This window comes from Prionailurus viverrinus, chromosome D2, assembly GCF_022837055.1.
Source record: "Prionailurus viverrinus isolate Anna chromosome D2, UM_Priviv_1.0, whole genome shotgun sequence".
Classification (NCBI taxonomy): domain Eukaryota; kingdom Metazoa; phylum Chordata; class Mammalia; order Carnivora; family Felidae; genus Prionailurus; species Prionailurus viverrinus.
In genome coordinates, this window is record NC_062571.1 from 3,200,311 (window position 1) to 3,221,752 (window position 21,442).

The 21,442-nt window shown below is 38.8% G+C and overlaps 1 protein-coding gene across 1 annotated transcript in view; it reads left to right on the forward strand.

Annotated features, from left to right (window-relative positions):
- PCDH15 (protocadherin related 15) overlaps nucleotides 1-21,442 on the forward strand; it is an 850,076-nt gene that overhangs the window by 311,133 nt on the left and 517,501 nt on the right. The window contains exon 4 of the mRNA XM_047824821.1: nucleotides 12,690-12,850. Within this exon, the coding sequence (XP_047680777.1) occupies nucleotides 12,690-12,850 (161 nt within the window). The remainder of the gene's footprint in view (nucleotides 1-12,689; nucleotides 12,851-21,442) is intronic.

Consider the following 21,442-nt stretch of genomic DNA (forward strand, 5'->3'; position numbering starts at 1 on the left):
ATCCCTACGTTCTTGAGAGTTTTTATCAAGAAAGGATGCTGTATTTTGTCAAATGCTTTCTCTGCATCTATTGAGAGGATCATATGCTTCTTGTCCTTTCTTTTATTGATGTGATGAATCGCGTTAATTGTTTTGCGAATATTGAACCAGCCCTGCATCCCAGGTATAAATCCCACTTGGTCATGGTGAATAATTTTTTTAATGTATTGTTGGATCCGGTTGGCTAATATCTTGTTGAGGATTTTTGCATCCATGTTCATCAGGGAAATTGGTCTATAGTTCTCCTTTTTAGTGGGGTCTCTGTCTGGTTTTTGAATCAAGGTAATTCTGGCTTCATAGAAAGAGTTTGTAAGTTTTCCTTCCGTTTCTATTTTTTGGAACACCTTCAAGAGAATAGGTGTTAACCCTTCCTTATATGTTTGGTAGAATTCCCCTGGAAAGCCATCTGGCCCTGGACTCTTGTTTGTTGGCAGATTTTTGATTACTAATTCAAGTTCCTTACTGGTCATGGGTCTGTTTCTTCCTGTTTCAGTTTTGGTAGTGTGTATTTTTTAGAAATTTGTCCATTTTTTCAAGATTGCCCATTTTATTGGCATATAATTGCTCATAATATTCTCTTATTATTGTTTTTATTTCTGCTGTGTTGGTTGTGATGTCTCCTCTTTCATTGTTGACTTTATTTATTAGGGTGCATTCCTTTTTCTTTTTGTTCAAACTGGCTAGTGATTTATGAATTTTGTTAATTCTTTCAAAGAACTAGCTTCTGGTTTCATTGATCTGTTCTAGTGGGTTTTTTTTGTTTGTTTTGATAGCATTAATTTCTGCTCTAATCTTTGTTATTTCCTGTGTTCTGCTGGTTTTGGGTTTTATTTGGTGTTTTTTCCAGCTCCTTAAGGCATAAGGTTAAGATTTTTGCTATGATTTGCTCTCATCATCCTTCTGTCCCTATTTCTCTCTCTTCCTCTTCTGGGACCCTTATGATTCTGATGTTGTTCCTTTTTAATGAGTCATTGATTTCTCTAATTCTTAACTCGTGCTCTTTTGCCTTAATCTCCCTCTTTTTTTTTCTGCTTCGTTATGCTCTACACATTTGTCCTCTATATTGCTGGTTCTCTGTTCTGCCTCATCCATCCATGCCGCCGCTGCATCCATCCGTGATTGCAGCTCAGTTACGATATTTTTAATTTCATTCTATTTTTTACTTTTATCTCTGCAGAAAGGGATTCTAATCTATTTTTGACTCCAGCTTGTATTCTTATTATCGTGATTCTAAATTCTTGTTCAGACATCTTGCTTGTATCTGTGTTGGTTAAATCGCTGGCTGTTGTTTCTTTGTGCTCTTTCTTTTGGGGTGAATTCCTTTGTTTTGTCCTTTTGAAGGGAGAAAGGAGAAAAATTAAAATTAAAAAATTAAAATTAAAAAATATTTAAAAAAAAATTAAACACACACACACACAAAACTAATAAATGATGCTAGATCCTAGGTGTGTTTTGGTCTGGGTGTTGAAAGTGGTTTGACAGATAAGAGGGGAAAAAAAGGAGGGGGGTGGAAGAAATCATTTGAGAATTTGAAAAAAATAAATACACTGAAGTAGACTAAAATGAGATGATGGGAGTAAAATAGAATTTAAAAAAAATTACAAAAAAAGTACAGAATATAGTAGAAAAAATTAAAGAAAAATATTTTTATAAAAATTAAAAATAAAAATTAATGTTTTCTCTTTATTCAAGAAACAGAAACGAAGCAAAAAAGAGAAAAAAGAGAAAATAGTCGTTTGAAAATTTGAAACAGTTATTACACTATAGTAGACTGAGATAAAATGGTGAAAGTAAAATAGAATTTGAAAAAATTTACATAAAAGCAAAAAATATAGTAAAAACTTTTAAAGAAAAATATTTTTAAAATAAATTGAAAGTAAATATAAAGTTTTTTTCTTTCACATTCAAGAAAAAGAAAAGAAACTAAAAAGAAAAAAGAAAAGGAAATCGTTTGAAATTTTGAAAAGGTGAATACACTGATGTAGACTGAAATCAAGTGATAGAAGTAAGATACAATTTGAAAAAATTTACACAAAAGTAAAAAATATAGTAAAAAATTTTTTTAAAATTATTTTTAATAAAGCTTGAAAATAAAAATTTATTTTTTTTATTTCTGTATTCAAGAAAAAGCAAAGAAGTGAAAAAGAGAAAGAAAAAAGAAAGAAAATTGAACAGATGGACCTGCTAACAGATTGAAGTAGGACTGAAATTATTTCGTTTTCCCCTAGAAGTCGGACTCTGAAGGGATTTATAGTGTATAAACTAAGTAGGCGGTGAGACTTGTGTTCTTGAGGAGCGAGGTTGGCCCAGTTGGGCGGGGCTCAGTGTAACGGCTCCATCCTCCACCAGATGGCGCTGCTCGACTTCTGGGGTGGAATGTTGCGGTGCTCTTGGGTGCGTATGCGCATGCGCGGCAGAGGTGCAAATGGCGTCAGCCACTGACCCGGTCTGTTCTCCCGGGTCAGCAATCACGCACCCATTCTCCGTCTTCAGCCCTCGGCCACGCCCCGCTTTCTCACCGTCCGTGACCAGGCCGGGGGCAGTACCTCTCTCCCAAGTTCTGTCTCAGACGTGGCTGTTTTCCCCGGCCCCTTACTTCTGAAGGACCGAGGCTTTGACCCATTCCGCCCTCTGCGGGAGGGTCTCACCCAGCAATGGCCGAAGGAGCAATGGCCGAGTGTCGGCCGCACCCGGGAACGCTTGCAGGACCCTGCTGCTGCTGGTGCCCGAGACTGCAGCCGGGTGCCGCCAGCCCCAGAAAAAGTTCGCGAGACAGGGTAGCAGCAGCGTTTCAGGGATGATGGAAACTCACAACACACATCTGGCACCAGGCTTCAGCCTTAAGGACCTTGTTCCAGCCCCAGCGAATGTGGCCGTTTTCTGGGGTCTGCCGGGACCAGGGGGCTTCAACCGTCTCCACCAAGTGTCATTCCAGCAGTGGAACCGCTTTCCCCCTGCGGCCCGAGAACCTCCCGGACCCCACCCTGCTCCTGGGGATTCGCCCTTCCCGTCAGAGCACCGCCAGGTAGGGAGCTGCGGAGTTGCAGCCTTTGCGTTCCCCTTGTTTACAGTCTTAATGGAATTGAAACCCTCTCCTTTCTCCCTTTTTAGTTTAGTCCCGACGGCTGTTTCCAATTTTCCACATTCTCTCCAGCTGCTTTTGGGGAGGGGTGCTTTTCCCATATTCTCACCGCCCCCCCCAGGGTCTCCCTCCTCTCTCCTCCTGCAAAAGTGGCTCCCTGTATGCCTTGGGGTTCTCTCCCCAGGTTCACCTCTCAGCACCACGTACCTGCTGAATTCTGTGGTTCAGGTTGTGCAGATTGTTGTGTTAATCCTCCAGTCAGTTTTTGAGGTGTGTAGGATGGTTTAGTGTTGGTCTGGCTGGATTTCATGGGCGCGAGACACACAAAAAACTTCCATGCTGTTCAGTCATCTTGGCTCCTCCTCTCATCTCTTTTATGTTTTTAAATCAGCTAAGACTGGTGAAAACTTCCTGCAGCTGCAGTTTCAAAGGAGAAAGCAAATGCACATCCTCAAGTGATGTTTTGGCAAAAAAAATTTTAAAAAGCGGTATCCTTATCTTGCTGGAGATTTGATTTATTGTTGGAGAGTTGGAGAACAATCTGGGATTCAGGGTTTCTAAATGATTCTAATGGGGACCAGGTTAAAATATTGATCCTCTTGAAGAACTTCTTAGCTTATATCTTTTTAAAGCACTCAATCTCTAATACACATTTTAAAAGAGTATCTTCAGTGATTTTTGTTTCTCTAACTTCAACCAAATAGATTTTTTTGTGAGCAAGTGCTTCATGAGTCCATGGTTTTTCCAATGGTGGGTGGGACTAGAGATGTGGCTCACGTTTAAACTACCTTTTTATAATCATCACACTTAAAAATTGTATAGTCTGTCTCTTCACTTCAACTGCATCAACTTGCTATTCTGAAAGTAACAAGATCTTGCAGAATTCTAAGAGTATGAACCTTTATCACTTCAGTATGTCCATGAATTGAGTATGTTGTAATTTACTTAGTCTGTGTTTTACCATTTGGCCCAGCTGATAGCGTAAGCAGATGTTGGTGAGCATTTTGACCTCAGTAGTATGACTTCTGGGCTTGTTCTCTTGTTCACTTTTATTTTTGCTGGGAAGATATGGCTTTTGCTTCGTGACACATTCTCCGTGATAAGTGAATGAACTGTTGCCCCCTCCTACCCTGTTATTTTATGTTTTGCATCTGCATGGTTTTCTTCTTTTTTTTTCTCCTGGCTTTTATGTGTATTCTGTGCTTCTTTAATCGCAGTTGTAAAAAAAAAAAGTGATATTTTATTTTAAAACATCGTGGCTAATATTTCCAATTAGCCACAAAACAAAATGAAACAAATAAGTCCTTTCACATGCTTTAGTCTATATAAACTCCCAGTGGCAACAGGGTGAACAGTATTATTCATTGAGTAACAATGTGCTTTTGCTTACATACATTATTCCTCATGATAATATATATTCATTAATGTGTATTAATTATACATTAGTATATATCATGGTTGTTCCAAGGGACTCTGGGTTAGTGTGTTCACTTTTTTTTTTAAGCTTATTTACTTATTTTGAGAGAGCAAGAGTGCAGGAGTGGGGGAGGGACAGAGAGAGAAGGAGGGAGGGGATCCCAAGCAGGCTTCATGCCATTAGTGCAGAGCCCAACTCAGGGCTCAAACTCACGAACTGCGAGATCATGACCTGAGCTGAAATCGAGAGTTGGATGCCCAAGCAACCGAGACACCCAGGTGCCCCCAGTGTGTCACTTATTAAACTAATAAACTAATTTAATAAACTAAATATTAGTTTAATAAATAAACAAATAAATAATAAATAATAAATAATAAATAATAAATAAATAAATAAATGAAATAAACTAAAATTAGTTTAATTAATAAACTAATTAAACTAATACTCCCAGTCTCAGCGGGAGATTTATTGGGCTATCCCTTAATGCCAGCTCTTTATTCTCTTTGATGAGTGGTAAGCTATAAGGTCAAAGGCTATATCTATACCTATGTATAATCTGGAAAAACTAGTTCTAGGGTCAGTTCATTGATGATTACATGGTACCATGCTCCCTATGTTTTACTTTAGAGTTATTTCCATTTTGACCCTTTACGTTTTGTCAAGAAAATAAAAGGGTACAGAATTCCACATAATCCATCTATGCACTGACAGGATCTCTGTGTGGGTTTCCCATGATCCCAAAACAAAATTTCCAAGGTTTTTATCATTTCATATTTTTTTAAAAGTTTACATGTTTCCAGTGTGATAGCAAGGCATAGAGAAAGGAGATCTAAATTGTGAACTACTAAAACTGGAAAACTGGGGTTCAGTCCTGGGTATGTGTTTATGAGCTACACCGCCTCAGTCAGGGCATTTTCAGGGCTTGGGATAAAGACGTGGAGAAACCAGAAGGTCAGCTTCATTTTATTCATGAAAAATTATGATGAAATGGCAGGCTCTCTTCTGTTTCTAAAATTCTATGATTCTTTCTGTCTTTTCTTTCTTTCTTTCTTTCTTTCTTTTTCAATTCATTTACTTATCACACAGTGTAGTATTGGTCTCAGGAGGGGAACCCAGGGCGTGGATGGTAGGATAGGTTAAAATTCTGTGATTCTATTTTTAGTTGTATAAGTGACATATAAACAAAATAAACCTGCCTAACATACCTTCTACACCAATATGTATAATACATATGTATTTGCTTAATACTTTATTCACAACAGAATACAGATACTAGCAATTGTCAAGAGGGCCAGGTATTCATATTAATTTCTAAGGAAGGAGTGAAAGATAGAAGGAAAAAAAAACCTATCTCATTCCTGAAGTTTTATAATTGTATGTCCATGCCATGCCTGTGGGATCACTATTGACCATTATGAAATAAGAATCACATGTAAGTAAAAGGTCTTGTCCCTCAAGTAATGTGCGTGAAGTGCACTTGAACAAAGCTGCCCATTTGGCAATGGTTTGTTCTTTTGAGGTGAATAAAATATAAATTAAAAGACCAAGGTCACTTTGCAAAGCAGTGTGCTTATAATTTTGTAAGTTTAACCGCTGTTGACTTGATTGGTATCATTTTTAATCTTTAGCATATATTGTGTGTGGTTAATATATCCTTAATATACAAATCCTAGCCCAATCAAAATCTATGTTTTGTATGAAGTTGTTGAATACTCATGTGTTTCTTTCCCTAAAGGAGTTGATCAAGTAGCTATCTAGCTATAAGAACATATTCTTAGCTGAAATGTATACTTTATAGAACCGTAAACTGAGAAGTGTGAAAAAAATCAAAGTAGACAGACTACTTCCAGGAAAGTCCTAGAAAGTCTTGACAAAGAAGCAGATTTGAGCATGAGAAGAACCTCCCTTAGCCTGTGAATCTTGTAATCTAGATTTTACTCAATAACAACTATATCACGGGCATGCTTACTGGTTAACCTCACTGAAAAACTACAGATAGCTACATTTTCATTTTCTTCTTTTCCTTTTTTTTTTTTTTTTTTTTTTTTTTGAGAGAGAGACAGAGACAGAGACAGAGACAGAGAATCCCAAGCAGGCTTTATGCTGTCAGTGCAGAGCCTGACCCAGGGCTTGAACCCACAAACCATGAGATCATGACCTCAACTGAAATAAGAGTCAGATGCTTAACCAGCTGAGCCACCCAGGTGCCCCATTTTCAAATTTGTTTTGATCAAATAATACGCATTTGGGAGCTTTGTTTATGTTTTCATTTGCAGGGAGTAACATGCAATGGATTCTTCCAGGTAGATCATGTAGCTGAGCATTCTTCCAGTTGGCTTAAACTGGGCAAAGATTGTTGCAAGAGATTTTATGCAACCCATATTGGTTATATATCTTGAATAATTAATTGTTTCATAGCAACAACAAATGGTTTCTGTGCACAGAGTGATTTTCTTTATTTTAATGTTTGGAATGAACCCAAACAGGCAATTATTCTGTCTCCCTGTAGAACTTACTTTTTCAGCTTCATTGAATTAGGTTAATTAGAAAGGCAATGGACCCCCTCCCACTGCCACCCCCGTGACATTTTTAGAGAGTAATTCACTTGTGTTATAACTGCCTATTTAAATAAGCAAATGACTTTCACAGGAAAAACATTAACTATCCAAATTTTATTTATGCTATATAAAGTATAGATAAATATATGTAGTTAATATAAGTATAGATATAATATATAATGCACTATAAAATGATATATAAAGTGATATAAAATAATATATAAATATATATTTAATATGTATAATAACATATAATATATAATACAATATGAATAATGTAATATAAAATAATATAAAATGATATATAATATACAAAATCAGATAATGTAAATATATGTGAATATAATATAAATATATATTTTGTTACTATAATACGGGTGTGTTCGATTTTAGTTCCTATCAAGTTAAACATGTTCTGGGGATAGGAAAATAGTGTTCAGTCTAAAGATCACTATTAGTATGAATTTGTGAAGTAAGACCTTTTTGCCATCAAATCTAATCTGAGTTCCTATGAGAAAAAATCAGAATTGTCTGCAGTTAGGAAGTGGAAAGAGTGGGTACCACTCCCTCAAAATAGTAGGCCCAAACACATTGCCCATCAGTTGGATCAAGAGGTTCTGTCTACACTTTTATCTACAGAAAGGATTCTCTTTCTACCTTCTAACTTCCCAGAATAATTATTTGGGACTCAAATCTTCAGAGTCCATAAAAATTCTTCCAGACTGCGGCCATGTCTGTGTGTTGACCAAACATGATAATCCTAGCTTTGTGAAATGAATAGTAGACTTGGTTAGTAAAGAACACTGGGACATAAAATAAATCACTTTGCTTTAGCTTCGGGTCATTTCTCTTTCAAAATGGTGTTAATGGCATCAACAGCAGTAACCATAATTACAAATGCTCAAGTCCTTCTTCTATACGAGGGATAGCAATCAGTGCTTTGCATGTATTATCTGGTTCAGTCATCCAGGAACCCAACAGGCTCTTCTTTGATGCACTTACATTATGCACATCAGTAAGTAGTGAATGGCATTGGTGTAACAAGGAAATTGTTTCGATGCATAAGTTACTTTATAGTATGTTTATGTTTTGAAATATTCTGGACAAGCTTTTTCCATACTTAAGAAGAAAGACTTGTGAGAAGATCTTAAGAACAAAGCTGAAAACCTGCAGTCCCTTTATTTAGTACAAGTAGAACCTGAATTAGCATCTACACCTGATAGATATGTCTGCTTGGAGAAGTTATAGATATAGATGAAGTGACTGCAGAGTTATTTTTTCTGAATTAGAATAATGGACTCATGAAGAAAGCTAAACACTCAACCAAGTTTCTACTTTGGATGAAAAAGGTCTCTACCTGGTAGCAAATCACCCTCAATACCTACTTTTTGAAGGAAGGAACACAGACCCCAGGGTTTAAGGTTGGCAAACATAGGCCATGATGTTTTGTGAAAATATCATTAAGTATTTAACTGTTCTAGTGTTTTTATTGATTTTCAACTACTTTGGTTTCTGTTAGTGCTCTGGATACAAGAATACATGTGTCTTTCAGTTACGTACGTACAGCATTATAGAACTATCTGTCCTGCTTTTGTCCTGATTTTATAAAAAGAGAAATTGAAGGTGAGCGGGGTTAAGTAATCCAGCCACCTTCACACAGTTGGTAAGTGGTGGACCCAGGACTGGATTCTGTCACTTCCAGGGCAGGCTGTCTTAACTTCTGTGACATGAATATCAAACTAAGTTTAATTCCTTTTTCCTGATTGCAACTGTTTATTATTATTATTATTATTATTATTATTATTATTATTATTATTTATTATTGCAAAAGGAAAATTTCACAGAAGAGGAGCCCGTCTTGGGTCCTAACATATTCTTCAAGACAGATCTCTTCAGGTTAACACCTGTTGATCAATGGATCCCTCTCCTTTGATGCAGTATGTCTCATCACCTGTAATAATAGCCTTTGTTCTGGTCTGCTCTCTGGTAGTAGAGCCATCCAGCTTCCTTAATCAGTGCTGCATTATGTATCCCACCCTTTTCTTTTTCATGTATCTGTGTCTTTATATTCCAAATGGAGTCAGGAGTAGGAATAGATTTTCAGCATCACACGGGAGGAGGGGTTAAACAGAAAGTTTTACTGGAAAAGGTGGAAGCTTGCAGAACAAGAGAGGAGGCAGAGTTACCATGCTCTCCCCAAATGCCCAGATTTCCTGCCAGACAGCTGTTGGCCAGCCTTGTCTCAGTACCCAGATGCCCAGGCTCACACCCTGACCCGTGGCAAGTGCAGTCCCCACCGCCAGGTTGCAGACAGACCCTCCATGACCCTGGGCCACGAGTCCCCTGCTCTACTGGGAGGAGGTGGAAGACGGGGCTCTCTGGGAAAACCAGAAGGAACACCTACATTCTTCTTCCTCCTTCTTCCTCCTCCTCCCCTCTCCCACCCCTCCTCCTCCTCCTCCTTCCTGATTCATTCGTTCTTTCTTTCTCTCCCTCCTCCTTCTGCTTCCTCTTTCTTTCTTCCCCTTCCTCCTCCTCCTCCTCCTCCTCCTCCTCCTCCTTGTCCTCATCCTGGTCCTCATCCTCGTCCTCCTCCTTCTTCTTTTGAAAAATGTTGCCCTTTGTGTCATGCCTCCTTCAGCCATGCTCCATTCTCTCTGGTTCTCCAAACTTTTGCTGTAAGGTAACATGGCTTGTGAAAGTATTGAGAGATTTTGGCAACATGAAGGCATATTCTGGTGAAGGAGAAGAGAAGCTCTTCCTCTGTCACCATACCAGCACTAGGACCAGTTACTGCTGAGTCCCAGTCACCAAAACCACAGAGCTGACAAGGAAGCAAGAAAACAGTTAGATTTTCTCCATGAAAATTAAAAAAAAAAAAATTACGTAAAGTATAAGTCCAGATACGTTGTTTTGGTTTCACTGTGTGAATTGTCATTAACATAATGATTACACCTTCCTCTGGTTACAACCCATTTGGACCGTAAAGGGGAGCTCACTGCCCCATCCTTCCATGTGTCCACATGGTGTGTCCCTGTGCCTTCAGACACTGCTGCCCCTGCAGTGATGCATGGGTGAGTCAAGGCATAAACCTCCTGTTAGCTGACCTGCTATTGTACATTCCTTTGTTTATTTATTTTTATTTATCTAAACCCAAGTTAGTTCACATACAGTGTAGTATTAGTTTCAGGAGTAGGGGCGCCTGAGTGGCTCTGTTGGTTATGTGCCCGCCTTCAGCTCAGGTCATGATCTCACAGTTTGTGGATTCAAGCCCTGCGTCGGGCTCTGTGCTGACAGCTCAGAGCCTGGAGCCTGCTTTGGAGTCTGTGTCTCCCTCTGTCTCTGCCCCTCCCCCATTCATTCATTCATTCATTCATTCATTCATTCTCTCTCTCTCAAAAATAATTCATCCCAAAAAGTGCCCTCCTTAATACCCATCACCCATTTGGCCCATCCCTCACCCACCTGCCCTCCAGCAACCCTGTTTGTTGTCTGTATTTGAGTCTCTTATGACTTGCCTCCCTCCCTGTTTTTATATTATTTTTACTTCCCTTCCCCTATGTTCATCTGTTTTGTGTCTTAAATTCCACATATGTATGAAATCATATGATATTTGTCTTTCTATGACTGACTGATTTCACTTAGCATAATACACTCTAGTTCCATCCACGTTTTTGCAAATGCCAAGATTACATTCTTTTTGATTGCCGAGTAATACTCCATTGTATCTCTTATGGTTTGCCTCCCTCTCTATTTTTATTTTATTCAAACAGAAAATAGAATCCCATTGACTTCCCTAATACTGAAAGTACTTACCACATAATTTTTAAGGGTTAGTTGTATGAATTATTTGTAAATAAGTGTGTACTTGAGCCTTGAACATATTACTAGGTCAGAAAATGCCATCATTGGGACCCCTGGTTGGCTCAATCATTTGAGTGTCTGACTCTTGATTTCAGGTCATGATCTCACAGTTCATGGGTTCGAGCCCCTTGTAGTGCTCTAGGCTGACAGCATAAAGCCTACTTGGGATTTTCTCCCTCCCTCTCTCTCTGCCCCCCCCCACCCCTAGCACTCTTTTCTTTTGCTCAAGATAAATAAACTTAAAAAAAAGAAAAGAAAATGCCATCATTGTCAGACTGTACTTTTGGATGTATTATCTGTAGCTAGTCATTTGCCATTTAAAAAAAAAATAGAAGAATCACTTTCACTCAATTTTTATATCTATGTGTACTAGTATGTGGAAAAAGTAGAAGGAAATAATCTTCACTTAGACATGCATTTGTGTGTGTGCGTTTAATCATTATTCAGGTTTATTGTTACATAAGAACAATTGTTCCTTTCAACATTCCCTAGGCAGGTAAAACTCACTGATAATAATGTTATAAAGAAATATTACAGCTATTACTATTGTTATTATTACTATTACTATTAATTTGCTGAGAAAATTTTCCAAAGAGACCCCCCCCCCCTTTATTTGTAACTATACAATGATATAACATTTGGGCCTTAAGAAAATGCAGCTGTCACATTTTGCATTATTATTCAAGCTAGATTTATATTTATGGATTATCTATATATTATTGTGTGCTATCCTGAGGCAATGGGTTCTGTAGATATTCCATTTATTCTAATGTTTTTCAGGGGGTACATTTTTATTTGCATAGCCACATCTTTTCTAGATGCTATAATTTTAATAAAATGGATGGGCTGAAAATGATTGCCCTAAGCTATAGTGCACTACTCTTTGGCAAAGGGATTGTTGGTATGTGTGTGGGCGGGGGGGTGCGGAATGGGATTTGAATTGCATCAGTGCTGTTTGCATCCAACTTGTAAAATGCATGGAATCTTTAACAAAATAGGGAAGATTGGAGATGTCCTGTATTTTCAACTCATCCAACAAATGTCCACAATTTAGCCTGCTGAAAGGATAATAAGAAAGCAAGCATCACAATGCCACATTGGACTAGCATGTTGTTCTGGTCAAGCACCCCAGACGTGTCTTAAAGAAGAATGGACTCAGTCGTGGGTCTGCACACTACTTTTGACTTTCACATTGAGATTTATGTTTTACGGATTTGCTCTAAGATGAAAGAAGAAAGAAGCAGTTCTCACCATGGGAGACCCTGCTATTTCTTTATCTCTTCCTTTTCTTCCTTTCTCTTATTTTCAGGACATCTCTTTTCATATCGGAAGTCTTACTGAGTGAACTGAGGTATCAGCCTCTGTTACTTCAGGATCTCCTTTTGTTCAGGGTGAAACCCAGTGATGACTCCTGTGAGAAGCGATGGACAGGGAGGGGAGCAGGTTTAAGTTGTCCAAAGGGAAACAAGAAATAGATGATGAAACTCACCAAGTGGCTGAATCTCTGGCTGCCACCCTCATGTCCAAAGAAACATCATTTATAAATAGTGGAATAAAGGTGATTTTCACCCTTTTGAAACAGGACGTCTTCTGTATCATGCCAGATGTTACGTTGGATGTTTTTTGCTTTAAAACAGACTTGCCGGTCAGCTGGCATTTAAGCGTATGATCTTGTTAAAGATGCTGTACAAGTAGGATATGTCTTCAAATAACTGTCTCTGGCCCACAGGTACGATTCTGGTGGATAACATGCTGATCAAAGGGACTGCGGGAGGACCAGACCCCACCATCGAACTTTCCTTAAAGGACAACGTGGATTACTGGGTGTTGCTGGACCCCGTCAAGCAAATGCTCTTCCTGAACAGCACGGGCAGAGTTCTGGATAGAGACGTTAGTGACTCTTTTTTCCTTTTGTCCCTGTGTTACAACCTTACTATAGTTTTCATCACTGCATGTGTTTGTTGAGGATGATCTCAGACTTTCTTTATATGATTTGAGATTCTTTTCTGTGCTTATCAACAAAAACATTTGTTTAACTCCTTGAAGGAAGAATAAGAAGGGGAGGGCCCATCTGGGTCTGGGAGAATGATTGGCGTGGAGGGTAGATGTTCACACTAAGGGGTGGTGACTTTGGAAGAGCGGGGGAGGCAGAGCGAGGGCCCACGGCAGAGTGTGGGCGTGCAGCAGGTGTTGCTTGAGGATGCAGAGTGACAGGAAGAGCACAGGGGCTGCCGTCACTAGGAGTGAGCACGGGGTGAGGGATGGGTTTGTGGCCGTGTGCGTGTAGGGCTGGGGAAAAATCAAAAGAAGGTGAGTGTGAGTTTCCTGGCGATGTGCCAGTCCAGCTGTGACCTAAGCAGTAAGGCAGCCTGACCTATGTATTGTGTTATGAAGAATAGCTCAGCTACCAAAGCTGCTGAATGTCTCATTTCCGAAAAAGTGGGAAGACTTGGGTAGATTTATGTAGGCTTCTAAGTGTCGAGTGCAGAGATGAGTGTGCGTGTGCGTGCATGTGGCCGGGCGTGCACGACAGTAATTGTGCAGGACCTTGGGAGTACATCTAAACATGTGTGTACTCCCAAATTTCCAGGTCATGAAATCCAAATGTCAGACCCTCAGCGTAATGAACCTGAATCATCTCCCTGCATCACTCAGATTTATGATCCGCTCTACAATACAGTGTGTGGAGTGGATGACCCCTGACGTAGTTCATGTCTAAAATTCGGAGTCTCTTAGAGCTTTGCGGTCAGGGGGTGGGTGGGAGGCTACAGGACAGGATGGGTTTCTTTGTCCACTTGGGGGCCCCACACGCAGCTGACTGAGCAGATGTGAAGCACAGGTGGCAGTGGACAATATGAGTGACACTGTCAGGCTCAACATGGGGGAAAAAGTCAGCCTGGATGCTGCCCCCGGTTCCCCACCACCCACTACTGACTGTTGTTTATACCCCACACTTTACAATTTTGGCCGGGCGGCTATGAGAGTATAAAATGGAATGGGAACCATTATTATCTATTATCGTAGCTTAATTTATGTCCTAAGTCATAACTTTTGTGAAAGTAGTGTGGATAATGGCACCCAGGCTGCATCAGTGCCCCCAGCTGCGACCATACAGGCTCCCTTTCCTGGCCTTCATGAGGGGCATTCACATCCACGTCACATGGATTTCATTATGTAACCTGTTAGGAGAATTATAGGATACTCATCTAGACCACTGTTATTTTATACTGTTTCCTTTTCTTAAAATCACCTACTACCTAAGTATAATAATTTACTAGTTTACTGGCAAATTACTTTCTTTTTGACACCATTTTTTTCATGTGATATTAAAAGCACAAGTTCTAGAGTGAATGAGTAGAGACAAAGGATATACTTCAGTATAAATAAATGGTGTTTGTCTCCAACCTAAAACATAATTTTAATTACTTAATAAAGATTGCCTTTACCTTCAAAAAAAAGTATCTGCTTCCCTAGTATTATTTTTTATTTCTAATAAGGGCAGCATTTATTGGACATTGGCTCAACTGAAACAGTACCATGGGAATACACTTAAAATTGTTTGACTTGAAAGTAATAATTGCAAAAAATGTGAATGAATACAGTTTATTCATCTGGGCTGATTTTTGGTTTATTTATTTATTTTTGAGAGACAGAGCAAGCAAGAGAAAGAGAGAGAGAGAGAGAGAGAGAGAGAGAGAGAGAGAGAGAAACACAAGCAGGGGAGGGGCAGAGAGAGAGAATCCCAAACAGGATCCATACTCTCAGCACACAGCCCAATGTGGGGCTCAATCCCATGAACTGTGAGATCATTACCTGAGCTAAAATCAGGATTCAGATGCTTAACCAAATGAGCCGCCCAAGTGCTCCAGGCTATTTGTATTTTTTAAACACAATAATAAAGCTAATTTCCACCTACTTAAAATGTTCTTTGGACTGGGAATGGTATGGTCAAGTTAAACTTGCCAAGATATTTCCTAAATTAAAGTGTTGTCAGTGGATACTTACCTGAATTATCTAAAGATGCAGATTAGAACATCTAAAGAATATTAAGTGTGAAATGAATATTGCAGAGGAAAATCTATAAACGAAAAGCAAAACATATGCTCACGTAGGTGCGACATATTAGCAACTTGGCAAACAAATTCATTAAAATAATGGGAAGAAATAAGTAAAAGAGATGATGATAGTACATATGAGGTCAAGGTTAGGTTCACTCAATACAGTATGTACTTTCAATGTAGTATTTTTTAGAGTTTGCTGATTACAGATGCTTTACAGAATCTTTGGATTTTAGAGGTGGAAGGACTCTTAAAGTTTTGCTAATTCAATTTTTTTTCCCATAATCTGTGCAGTAGATTTAGACCCAATGAGTCTTTAACATTTAGTACTTGTTTGTGGTGAAATGAGAATAATAAAACAATGGGGTGATGTTATTTATTTATTTTTGTCTCCAAAGCTAAGTGTGTTCATTGTATTCTGATATCATGCCCTCTTTGCAGTTTTTATTTTCTGTGGACCTTGTAGATTATAGATGGCTTTTGCTTTAGAAAAAAATTAACGTTTATTTATTTTTGAGAGAGAGAGAGACAGAGCATGAGCAGGGTAGGGGCAGAGAGAGAGAGAGAGAGAAAGCGTGTGAGCAGAATTGGAAGCAGGCTCCAAGCTCCAAGCTGTCACCACAGAGCCCGACGTGGGACTCAAACCTACTGACTGTGAGATCATGACCTAAGCCGGAGTCGGATGCTTAATCAACTGAGCCACCCAGGCGCCCCTATGGCTTTTGCTTTTTGAAAGTCTTTCTTAAAGAAAGAAAAGATTATCTATCTCATGTTAGCTTTCCATGGTTTTTGCTGGATTGTTCTTTTCTTGTATGTTGTTGTTGTATATTTTACTAGCCTGCTGCTCTAGTGTGCTGTGTTTAGGTGAAGAGAGTCTAAGTCCATGCAGCTAATTAACTAGTTCGCCATGCTGCCCAACAATTGGTCTTTGGTGTCAGGTAATTCTTCTTGGATAAATGTGTGAGATGGATTTAAGCGAAGCATCAGAAGTCTAAGTGTAAACATAGTAAAAAGAGAAATGTGGAAGAAGTAAGAAGTGTAAGAATAAGAGTAACTGAGTAGTGTCAACCTGCTGGCTGGTAATGGGGGCCATTGAGTTAAAGAGTGACCATGAAAGGGGAAAAGAATAGTTTGATATAAAAAAAAAAAACCCTGCCAAATCTTTATAATATATCAGAAATGAATTGTGTCATTAAGAAATATTTTCTTGGGCACCCACATGTCTCAGCTGGTTAAACAACAGACTTCATTTCATCTCAGGTTATGACTCACAGTTTATGAGTTCAAGCCCCACATCAGGCTCTGTGCTAGTAGCTTTGAATCCTCTCCTCCCCCCAAAAAAAAATAAATAAATAAACTTAAAAAACAAAAAGAACTATTTCCTTGGAGGCTCACTGTATTGCTGGTTACTAAGTTTTTTTTTTTTTAATTTTTCTTTTTTAACGTTTATTTATTTTTGAGACAGAGAGAGACAGAGCATGAATGGGGGAGGGTCAGAGAGAGAGGGAGACATAGAATCGGAAGCAGGCTCCAGGCTCTGAGCTGTCAGCACAGAGCCCGACGCAGGGCTTGAACTCATGGACCGTGAGATCATGACCTGAGCCGAAGTCGGCCACTTAACCGACTGAGCCACCCAGGCGCCCCAACTGGTTACTAAGTTTTGATGAGTCAAGGAAATAATGATAGGCTGAAATCAATCTTTCATTGATGGATTTGTTATTACGTCTTCATTTTGGGGAGATAGAGCACTTAGGATTACCATCCAATCTATGGACTAGTTTCTCAAGAAAAAGTTTATTTGCACATGAATAAATTGCCACCAAATTCAAGAGTTTCACTAACTACCAAGGTTACCTAGACCCCAGGTTATAGGTTTTGCCTTGGGAAAGCATCTTCCTACTTTTCTTACTCTTAAATTGTTAGAGGGTTTTACATCTCAAAATCAGTAATTGTAAACAGAAGCAAGAAAAGGAGTTGTTGGCTGTACTTTCATATCTATACTTTCATATAGCAGCCCACTAAAATAACTGGCTGTGGTCCTAATGCTTTCCTGAGCCATTAATTGCCTGCCACGTTTTCCATAATAGAAAGTGATCTCCATGTGACTCGGAAAAAATAAATCTCAGTATAAGCTCTTGCTTCAGTGCAGCTTACTATGTCCTATATTAATCTTTGAATTTTTTAAATTCTTGTGAATTGCTCTCTCTGACGCCGTGACGCTTTTACGACTTTATTCATCAAAGTCTAAAGGTGTTTATTCTGAAAATTCTTAACCCAGCGCCCATCTGTTTTATGTGAAGCGCAGACTATTGCTGCTAGTAAAGGAGTGTGGTAAACCCATGTTTTCAGTCCAAATCCAATCACAACTGGAAATTTTAATTTTATTTAACAGTAAAATAATATCACCTTATGTCACATATCAGAAAATAAAAATCATATGTGCAAACATTATTTTCCATCTAAGGAAAATATTTAATATTTATCCTGCTGTATATTATTTCAAACATATATATGTGTTGGCACGTGTCTTTATACTGTCACACTGGGTATGATGTTTCAGCCTGCTTTTTTAATGTGATTTGTAATATACTTCCTTCCATGTGAATGAATGTATGTATAATCATTTTTAATGGCTGCATAGTGTTTCATTGGATGAATAAATCGAGATTCTTTTTCAAAACAGTCTCCTATTTTGGACATCAAGTTGGAAGTTATTGATGATTTTCTTTTCTTGCCATATCTTTGTCCAGTTTTGATATCAGGGTAATGCTGGCCACATAAAATGAGTTTAAAAGAATTCCCTCTTCTATCTTGGAAGAGTTTGAGATGGATTGGTCTCCATTTGTCTTTGAATGCTTGATAGGATAGACCAGAAAAGCCATCTGGTCCTGGACTTTTATTTGTTGGGAGGGTTTTGATGACTGATTCTATTTCCATGCTAGTAATCATTCTGTTCAGATTTTCTATTTCCTCATTATTCAGTCCTGTTAGATGGTATATTTCTAGGAGTTTGTCCATTTCTTCCAGTCTGCCCAATTTGTTGAGACATAATTATTCATAGTAGTCTCTTCTGATCCTTTGAGGTATCAGATATAATGTCTTCTTGTTTCTATTTTTTTTAATATACGAAAATCATTGTCAAATTGGTTTCCATACAACACCCAGTGCTCATCCCAAAACATGCCCTCTTCAATACCCATCACCCACCCTCCTCTCCCTCTCCCCCCCCATCAACCCTCAGTTTGTTCTCAGTTTTTAAGAGTCTCTTATGCTTTAGCTCTCTTCCACTCCAACTTCTTTTTTTTCCTTCCCCTCTCCCATGGGTTTCTGTTAAGTTTCTGTTAAGTTTCATACATATCTTTCTCTGTATGGCTTATTTCACTTAGTATAACACTCTCCAGTTCCATCCATGTTGCTACAAAAGGCCATATTTCATTCTTTCTCATTGCCACCTAGTACTCCAATGTGTATATAAGCCACAATTTCTTAAAATGTTTTCTTAATGTTTTATTTTATTTTTGAGACAGGGAGAGACAGAGCATGAACAGGGGAGGGTCAGAGAGAGGGAGACACAGAATCTGAAACAGGCTCCAGGCTCTGAGCTGTCAGCACAGAGTCCAACGTGGGGCTCGAACCCACGGACCGCGAGATCATGACCTGAGCCGAAGTCGGCCACTTAACCGACTGAACCACCCAGGCACCCCAAACCACAATTTCTTTATCCATTCATCAGTTGATGGACATTTAGGCTCTTTCCATAATTTGTCTATTGTTGAGAGTGCTGCTGTAAACATTGGGGTACAAGTGCCCCTATGCATCAGCACTCCTGTATCCCTTGGGTAAATTCCTAGCAGTGCTATTGCTGGGTTATAGGGTAGGTATATTTTAAATTTTCTGAGGAACCTCCACCCTGTTTTCCAGAGTGGCTGCACCAATTTGCATTCCCACCAACAGTGCAAGAGGGTTCCCGTTTCTCCACATCCCCGCCAGCATCTATAGTCTCCTGATTTATTCATTTTGGCCACTCTGACTGGCGTGAGGTGATATCTGAGTGTGGTTTTGATTTGTATTTCCCTGATGAGGAGTGACAGTGAGCATCTTTTCATGTGCCTGTTGGCCATCCAGATGTCTTCTTTAGAGAAGTGTCTATTCATGTTTTCTGCCCATTTCTTCACTGGATTATTTGTTTTTCGGGTGTGGAGTTTGGTGAGCTCTTTATAGATTTAGGACACCAGCCCTTTGTCCGATATGTCATTTGCAAAAATCTTTTCCCATTCCGTTGGTTGCCTTTTAGTTTTGTTGATTTTTTCCTTTGCTGTGCAGAAGCTTTTTATCTTCATGAGTTCCCAATAGTTCATTTTTGCTTTTAATTCCCTTGTCTTCGGGGATGTGTCAAGTAAGAAATTGCTATGGCTGAGGTCAGAGAGGTCTTTTCCTGTTTTCTCCTCTAGGGTTTTGACGGTTTCCTGTCTCACATTCAGGTCCTTTATCCATTTTGAGTTTATTTTTGTGAATGGTGTGAGAAAGTGGTCTAGTTCCAACCTTCTGCATGTTGCTGTCCAGTTCTCCCAGCACCATTTGTTAAAGAGACTGTCTTTTTTCCATTGGATGTTCTTTCCTGCTTTGTCAAAGATGAGTTGGCCATACTTTTGTGGGTCTAGTTCTGGGGTCTCTATTCTATTCCATTGGTCTACGTGTCTGTTTTTGTGCCAATACCATGCTGTCTTGATGATTACAGCTTTGTTTTAGAGGCTAAAGTCTGGGATTGTGATGCCTACTGCTTGGTCGTCGTCTTCAAAATTACTTTGGCTATTCGGGGCCTTTTGTGGTTCCATAGGAATTTTAGGATTGCTTGTTCTAGTTTTGAGAAGAATGCTGGTGCAATTTTTATTGGGATTGCATTGAATGTGTAGATAGCTTTGGATAGTATTGACATTTTGACAATATTTATTCTTCCAACCCATGAGAATGGAATGTTTTTCCGTTTCTTTATATCTTCTTCAATTTCCTTCATAAACTTTCTATAGTTTTCAGCATACAGATCTTTTACATCTTTGGTTAGATTTATTCCTAGGTATTTTATGCTTCTTGATGCAATTGTGAATGGGATCAGTTTCTTTATTTGTCTTTCTGTTGCTTCATTGTTAGTGTATAAGAATGCAACTGATTTCTGTACATTGATTTTGTATCCTGCAACTTTGCCAAATTCATGTATCAGTTCTAGCAGACTTTTGGTGGAGTCTTTCGGATTTTCCATGTATAATATCATGTCATCTGCAAAAAGTGAAAGCTTAACTTCATCTTTGCCAATTTTGATGCCTTTGATTTCCTTTTGTTGTCTGATTGCTGATGCTAGAATGTCTCACACTATGTTAAACAACAGCATTGAGAGTGGGCATCCCTGTCATGTTCCTGATCTTAGGGAGAAAGCTCTGTTTTTTTCCCCATTGAGCATGATGTTAGCTGTGGGTTTTCATAAATGGCTTTTATGATGATTAAGTATGTTCCTTCTATCCCGACTTTCTCAAGGGTTTTCATTAAGAAAGGATGCTTAATTTTGTCAAATGCTTTTTCTGCATCGATTGGCAGGATCATATGGTTCTTATCTTTTCTTTTATTAATGTGATGTATCACATTGATTGATTTGCGAATGTTGAACCAGTCCTGCAGCCCAGGAATAAATCCCACTTGATCATGGTGAATAATTCTTTTTATATGCTGTTGAATTTGATTTGCTAGTATCTTATTGAGAATGTTTGCATCCATATTCATCAGGGATATTGGCCTGTAGTTCTCTTTTTTTACTGGGTCTCTGTCTGGTTTAGGAATCAGAGTAATACTGGCTTCATAGAATGAGTCTGGAAGTTTTCCTTCCTTTTCTATTTTTTGGAATAGCTTGAGAAGGATAGGTATTATCTCTGCTTTAAATGTCTGGTAGAACTCCCCTGGGAAGCCATCTGGTCCTGGACTCTTATTTGTTGGGAGGTTTGTGATAACTGATTCAATTTCTTCACTGGTTATGGGTCTGTTCAAGCTTTCTATTTCCTCCTGATTGAGTTTTGGAAGAGTGTGGGTGTTTAGGAATTTGTCCATTTCTTCCAGGTTGTCCAGTTTGTTGGCATATAATTTTTCATAGTACTCCCTGATAATTGGTTGTATTTCTGAGGGATTGGTTGTATTCATTCCATTTTCATTCATGATTTTATCTATTTGGGTCATCTCCCTTTTCTTTTTGAGAAGCCTGGCTAGAGGTTTATCAATTTTGTTTATTTTTTCAAAAACCCAACTCTTGGTTTCATTGATCTGCTCTACAGTTTTTTTAGATTCTATATTGTTTATTTCTGCTCTGATCTTTATTATTTCTCTTCTTCTGCTGGTTTAGGGTGTCTTTGCTGTTCTGCTTCCATTTCCTTTAGGTGTGCTG